A 7289-nucleotide genomic window follows, 5' to 3' on the forward strand; every position below is an offset into this window, starting at 1 on the left:
TTCACTGCAGTACCCAGAACTGAACCTAGGCACTTCACTGCAGTACCCAGAACTGAACCTAGGCACTTGTGTTTGCCTTTTGAGCCCTGGTGACTTTCCCCTCTATCTTAAATTCAACTGTAATTGATGTTAGTGTTGAACTTGGATTAAAACTACGCCTGTAGCTGGGTGTGGCGGTGCCTGCCTGTGCTTTGCCTTCGGAAAGGTGAAGCTGGAGGGTCAAAAGTTCAGTGACTTAACACAACCTTTTTAAAAGATAACATTTTTACTGAGTCTTCCTATTAGTTATAGGTTTTATTATAATATTTTTAATGCCTATTAATTTCTAAGTTTTGTAATTTCAGTTTAATATTTGTCTTTTTTACTTTTAAGGTTTTGAATCATACACAGAGATTATAATTTTTGTCAACTCAGTGATTTAATATTGCAATGACAAATTTCCCCTCCCTACTCTTCCCCTCCCTCCCTCCTTCCCCCTTCTCGTGTTTTGAGACATAGCCTTATTATCCCCTGCCTTAGCTTTCCAAATGCTGGGATCTCAGCCACCACACCTGGCTCACTTTTTAATGGTACAATAATGTTTCAAAAATTTACCCTTGAAGCTTGAGGGATGGCTTAGTCAAGAGCAGGTTCTGCTCTTGCAGAGGACCCAAAATCAGTTCCCAGTACTCAAGTTGGGTAGTTCACAGCTGCATTTGAATCCAGTTCAGGGAATCTAATACCCTGTTCTGGGGCAACCATGCATGTGTACACACCCATGCACACATGCATTCCCCACCCCCTGTTTTTTGTAGTTTACTCTTTTTCTTAGTTGGTAAGATTATCACAGTACAAATAATTTTCTATCTTATGTTTGTTCTCTACTGAGTAGTTTGTTAATCCTTTTGTTTAAATAAATAAAAAAGTCAGGTTTTTGTATGTCTGTTTCTTTTTCTAAGCCCCCACTTTTTCTTCAGTGACTTTCTGTGACAGTTGGTTTAGCTTTACTCTTTGTGGAAAGTATGTTTCTGACTCTTTTTCATTCTCTGTTCTCCTGTTGCTGTGATTATTCCTGACGTGGCTTTAACCCAGCTAACATTTAGCAGTATTGGATTCAGGAGAAGTGGATGATCTTTACTGCGGCTTACTCAGAAACTCTGCTGGACTGGAGAGACGGCTCAGCAGCTGAGAGGATTTGCTGTTGTTTCAGAGGACCTGGGCTCGTGGGTCCACTCACACACACATAAGTTAAAAAATAAATAACCTACAAAGAAAAATAAACTCTTCTCTCTGGTTATCTATATCCAATTCCATTTAATACCCATTACAATATACCGCATTTTATTTTTGCTTTGGGGTTTAGAGTTGGGGTTTGCTGTGTGCTAGGCAAGTGGTTCTGGTTCTATAATTTATTCTCTAGAGATTAGGGTTGTACAATTTAAGCAGCCTTTTAAAAATATAGACATATTATGAATTCAAATACAAAGGTGTTACAACCTAATCATTCTGGGACAAACAAGTAAATTCAAATTTATGGATATGTTTTTTAGTATTGTATTTTCACTGGATGCAAGAATTTAATGCTTTATTTCCTATAAAATAATTTGAGGTTTTCAAGGGTTTAAAGTTCTTCTCTATAAAGGGATCAAATGTAATGAAAATTGGAAAAAGGTGTTTTATCATGTAAGCACAATCTTATACTTTTATATCCACTGAGGTTTTAATCCTTATTGTATGATTAGGATTACAGGCATATAATATTTTTATGTTACCTTTGTAATAAATTAAGACAACTTTTCTTTTCCTACTTAGATAAGTCCCAGAAGTGATGTTTGGTCCTTGGGGTGCATTTTGTACTATATGACTTACGGGAAAACACCATTTCAGCATATCATTAATCAGGTCTCTAAACTACATGCCATAATTGATCCTAGTCACGAAATTGAATTTCCCGAGATTTCGGAAAAAGATCTTCGAGACGTGCTAAAGGTAATACTAACAATTATGTGGATATAGAAAAATAATAATTTTTTTTATAATTTCATGTTTGTTTGAAAGAAGTAGTTGAAGTATTTGGAATTATTCAACTATCCTGAATGTAACTGGTCTAGTGAAAGGACTTGCTGATAGAAGCTATTTTTAAAGCCTGTTTATTGTGAAAGGTCTTTTTTTTTTTTTTCTAAAAGGTGGCTGAAAACTTGTTAGCATTGTCTGAGCAGTATGTCTGGAGTATGACGTCATCTAAGCCACTTTGTCAGCATCATGTGTAAAGCTTGCTCTTTGTTTTGTTTTTGTTTGTCTTTAGCGCTGTTTAGTGAGGAACCCTAAGGAGAGGATCTCTATCCCCGAGCTCCTCGAACATCCCTATGTTCAGATCCAGCCCCATCCAGGTACTGCTTCTTTAAAGGTCACTGTTTCCTAGGTTACCAGCACGAATGAACAGTGTGTTAACTATAGAAAACCAAAACCTAAATGGCCGCTCTTATAGCCGGTTTGCTAAGTAATAAAATTAATATCATTGCCTCTTCTAACTTCGTTATTTAATATTACCTATTGTATATAGGAGATTGTAGTAAGTTACAAGAATGCCAGTTAATGTACAATATATTAAGTACAATATATATTTTTTGTTGCTATTGGTTTTGGGGGAAACAGAATCTTACTCTTATAGCTTAGGCTGACCTTGAATTCATGATCCCTTTTTCCTACCTCCAGAATGTGTTTTTTTGTTTGTTTGTTTGTTTGTTTTGGTTTTTTGAGACAGGATCTTGCCTCAAACTCAGATCAGTACTCCTACCTTAGCCTCCTGAGAGCTAGAATTACAGGCATGTACTTGGCCAGAATGTGGTTTTGTTTTTTGGGTTTTTTTTTTATGAATTTGTATTACTCTTATTAATATAGTATTTTATTCATTATATTCCTTTTATAGGCAGCCAAATGGCTAGGGAAACCACTGATGAGATGAAACATGTGTTGGGTCAACTTGTTGATCTGAATTCTCCTAACTCCATCATGAAAACTGTAAAAGTAAGTGCATGTACATTCATTCCAGCTGTTTTAATGTAATGCAATAAGTTAGGCCTTAAAGAAACATATAGCCAAAAGGAAAACTGGCCTACTGCTCACATCTATGGTAAAATACATTTCTGCAATTACTTAACTGAGTGTTTTTTTAAGTGTCAACTTTTCTGATTTGTGTTATATTGTTCTTAGGCTTTTAGCTGGAGTAAATGAGAATTAATCTTTTAACTGTCTCAACAACACTCTTAGCACAGCTTTAGAAATAGTTTCTTCTAGTCAATTCTTAATACAGTCCTGTAGGAAATGACAATATTTGTCACATGCCATGTTTTCTGTAGAATTGGTATATTTCTCAATGCACATCTCACAGCGGCCAGCTTCCTGGTACTTTCTGTCTCCACTGTCACTGTGACCTGTTGTGAGTCTTGGGTGTTTTGTTTGGAGACAGTGTTTCACTGTGCAGCCTAGCTAGCCTGGAACTCAGAGTGCAGACTTGCCTTGCCTTGAACTCCGCCTGCCTCTGTCCCTCTAGTGCTGGAACCACACTTAGGTCCACAGAGATGTTTGGATCTCATCGTCATCAAATAGTTTGTAATTTCTAATTCCTGTGGTTACTTATCAACTAAGTTAGCTACTAAGAAATTACAAATTGGATATTTTGAGTTATAGTAGCATAAAAGTGTGGAAGCTTGAACTAACAACTCCACCTCTATTGTTGATATGGACCTGTGTTGGAATAAATTTATTATATATTTTCTTTACTACTTATATTCATAAGACCTTAGACTTTTTTCCTCAGATGGTGCTAGCTGAATCAGTAGCTTTTAAGTTGCACAAATCAGTTGTTAAAGTTGGACAAAATGACTTTATAATCATTGCTTTTTCATGTCTCCATATTGTATAGGGAGAATACTATTCAAAATGTTCTCTTAAATAAAACTGAGGTGAATTAATCACCCCTTTGCTGCTATTTTATGTTATTTGATGGCAAAGATATCTGTCACCTTCACAAGTTAGATACTGATTTTTAGCCTTCACTCTTTTCTTTTTTTTTTTCTTTTTTTTTTTTTAATGGTAGGAAGGCAAACAGCTCTTTTTCACTGTGGCATTGACCAGGAATGGTTTGTGCCTTCTGCACTCTGCTCACATGGGTCACTGGACAACCAGCTAGACTCTCTTCACAGGAATCAGTTAACTGTTGCCCCCACCCCTTTACTTCATTTGAGTGCCCTCTATATACCAAACACTGTGCTAGGCACCAATAGAAGTTCTGGTATAAGGAGAGATTTCACTATTTATAAAACATTATCTGCTCTATAAGATGACAGATCTGGCTTCTAGAACCATTTGGAATCTAGCATCCTTCTTGATGTCTAAAGAAGCCTTTAAATTCTTCAAATCATGAAAAATTGTTCTATTTATTTTCTTTTTTTAATCAATGTTGTATTTTTCAATCTATTTTTTCAGCAAGCAGACATGTTTTAAAAAATATAATCTACAATTTCTTCCTCTCCCCCAAAGAAGTATATCAGTATATTCTTTTTTTAAGTCATCAAAATAATTTATAATGGTTAAATGCATCTTAAATATAAATATTTTCTAAAGCTAAAAGTAATATGCACTCAACCAGTTTTTAAAATCTACTTAGAACATTAAGCATAATAGTAGAAAAAAATCTCTTATGAAGTTCTCTATGAAAGGAAATTGTAAAAAGTTCCTGATTAGACTGAAACCATTCCATCTCCAAGGGAGAATATGCAGCATAACTGTGGCTTCATAGAATGAATTGGGTAGTGTTCCTTCTGTTTCTATTTTGTGGAATAGTTTGAAGAATATTAGTATTAGGTCTTCTTTGAAGGTCTGATAGAATTCTGCACTCAATCCATCTGGTCCTGGGCTTCTTTTGGTTGGGAGATTTTTAATGACTGCTTTTATTTCTTTAGGGGTTACAGGACTGTTTAGATGGTTTATCTAATCCTGATTTAACTTTGGTATTTGTTATCTGTCTAGAAAATTGTCCATTTCATCCAGATTTTCCAGTTTTGTTGAATCTAGGCTTTTGTAGTAGGATCTGATGATTTTTTTTTTAATTTCCTCAGTTTCTGTTGTTATATCTCCCTTTTCATTTCTGATTTTGCTAATTTGGATACTGTCTCTGTGCCCTCTGGTTAGTCTGGCTAAGGGTTTATCTATCTTGTTGATTTTCTCAAAGAACCAGCTCCTGGTTTGGTTGATTCTTTGTATAGTTCTTTTTGTTTCTACTTGGTTGATTTCAGCCCTGAGTTTGATTATTTCCTGCCATCTACTCCTCTTGGGTGTATTTGCTTCTTTTTGTTCTAGAGCTTTTAGGTATGCTGTCAAGCTGCTAGTGTATGATCTCTCTAGTTTCTTTTTGGAGGCACTCAGAGCTGAGTTTTCCTCTTAGCACTGCTTTCATTGTATCTCATAAGTTTGGGTATGTTGTACCTTCATTTTCATTAAATTCTAAAAAGTCTTTAATTTCTTTTCTTTTTTTTTTTTTTTTTTTTTTTTTTTTTTTTTTTTTTTTGGTTTTTTCAAGACAGGGTTTCTCTGTAGCCTTGGCTGTCCTGGAACTCAACTCTGTAGACCAGGCTGGCCTCGAACTCAGAAATCCACCTGCCTCTGCCTCCCAAGTGTTGGGATTAAAGGCGCACTACTGCCCGGCTAATTTCTTTTCTTGACCAAGTTATCATTGAGTAGGGAATTGTTCGGTTTCCATGTGTATAGGCTTTCTGTTATTTTTGTTGCTATTTAAGAACAGCCTTAGTCTGTGGTGATCTATAGGATTCATGGGATTATTTCAATCTTCTTGTATCTGTTGAGGCCTGTTTTGTGACCGATTATATGGTCAGTTTTGAAGAAGGTACTATGAGGTGCTGAGAAGAAGGTAGATTCTTTTGTTTTAAGGTGAAATATTCTATAAATATCTATTAAATCCATTTGGTCCATGACTTCTTTTAGTTACTGTGTGTCTTTGTTTAGTTTGTGTTTCCATGGTCTGTCCATTGATGAGAGTGGGGTGTTGACAGTCTCTTTTGAATACATAGCTTTCAGTAATTCAGTCACCTCTGTATCTATGGATTCCATACCTGGAGTCAATCAACTGCAAATCAAAAACATTCTGAAAAATAATTTATGTGTACTGGACATATACCTACTTTACTGTTATTAATCTTAAAAATGTAGTAAAACAATCATATCATATTTACATTGTATTAGTTATTTTAAGTATGAGTTAAAATATTCAACAAGATGTGTATACATATATGCAAATAGTATGCACATTTACTAAGGGACTAGGGCATCTGTCAGGTAGGAATCCTGTTAACCAGCCCCTCAAAGATAGCACTAGGCACAAGAGAACATAATTAGACTTATCTACATAGTAATTTTAATATCTTCTGTTCATTAGTATAAATAGCTTCAGAAATTATATATTGTTTCCTCATGAATATTTGATATATATGTTGAGATATATATGTATACATACATATATGAATTTTTTATTAAGTTATTTTAAGGAAAAGTAAGTGGGCTTGCAGTGGTCTTAAAGGTCTACATATATGCTGACTGTGCTATATTATAATTCTCTTGTGGAAAGGTTGAGCTGCATTTCTTTATATTTAGAATATATCACTATCTTCACTAATCTAATAATACATTGAACTAAAAAATTGAAAAAACAGGTTTGTGTTTTTAATTTCAGACTTTGTATGAACGTTATAATTGCAGTGGAAGTCAAGATTCTTCATCATTCAAGACTTTTGACAAAAAGAGAGAAAGAAAGTGATGCACAGCTACTCACAAACCAAAAACACTAAATTGTTTTGTCTGCTATACTCTGAATCTCTGAGGAAACCGACCAGTTGGAAACAACCTCACCTGGATTTTTATCAGTTGAAAAAAAACAAAAAAAACAAAACTTCTGTAGATTATCCTCAAAAGAAAGCTGTAAAGTTAACCACTCATAGCACTGTGTATATTAAATTATAGAGTTGTGCTTTTCTTTTATGCTTTGCTGTAAGTCTAATCTGTCTGCTAAGCTTTTACATTTGAAGCAGTGGATGATAGGTGGAATGTAGAAGATGCCTGTAAATAAAGCCTCACCACAGGCCCATTGTTGCACAGTTGTTTTCTTCAGTCAGATGTGTTGTTGGCATGACAGCAAAATTCTTAGAAAAGCTGGATTAAGAATAGACCTTAGAGCCGGGCGGTGGTGGCGCACGCCTTTAATCCCAGCACTTGGGAGGCAGAGGCAGGCGGATTTC

General features: G+C 35.2%; 1 protein-coding gene across 2 annotated transcripts in view; it reads left to right on the forward strand.

Moving 5' to 3' along the window:
- Window positions 1-7146, forward strand: part of Ttk (TTK protein kinase) — a 39061-nt gene extending 31915 nt beyond the window's left edge. For both annotated transcript variants that reach the window (XM_031343206.1, XM_031343207.1), the window contains exons 19-22: window positions 1792-1968; window positions 2285-2369; window positions 2909-3006; window positions 6728-7146. In XM_031343206.1, the coding sequence (XP_031199066.1) occupies window positions 1792-1968; window positions 2285-2369; window positions 2909-3006; window positions 6728-6811 (444 nt within the window). In that variant the 3' untranslated portion in view covers window positions 6812-7146. The remainder of the gene's footprint in view (window positions 1-1791; window positions 1969-2284; window positions 2370-2908; window positions 3007-6727) is intronic.
- The last annotated feature ends 143 nt before the right edge of the window (window positions 7147-7289 follow it).

The sequence above is a fragment of the Mastomys coucha genome, unplaced genomic scaffold (genome assembly GCF_008632895.1).
Source record: "Mastomys coucha isolate ucsf_1 unplaced genomic scaffold, UCSF_Mcou_1 pScaffold23, whole genome shotgun sequence".
Classification (NCBI taxonomy): domain Eukaryota; kingdom Metazoa; phylum Chordata; class Mammalia; order Rodentia; family Muridae; genus Mastomys; species Mastomys coucha.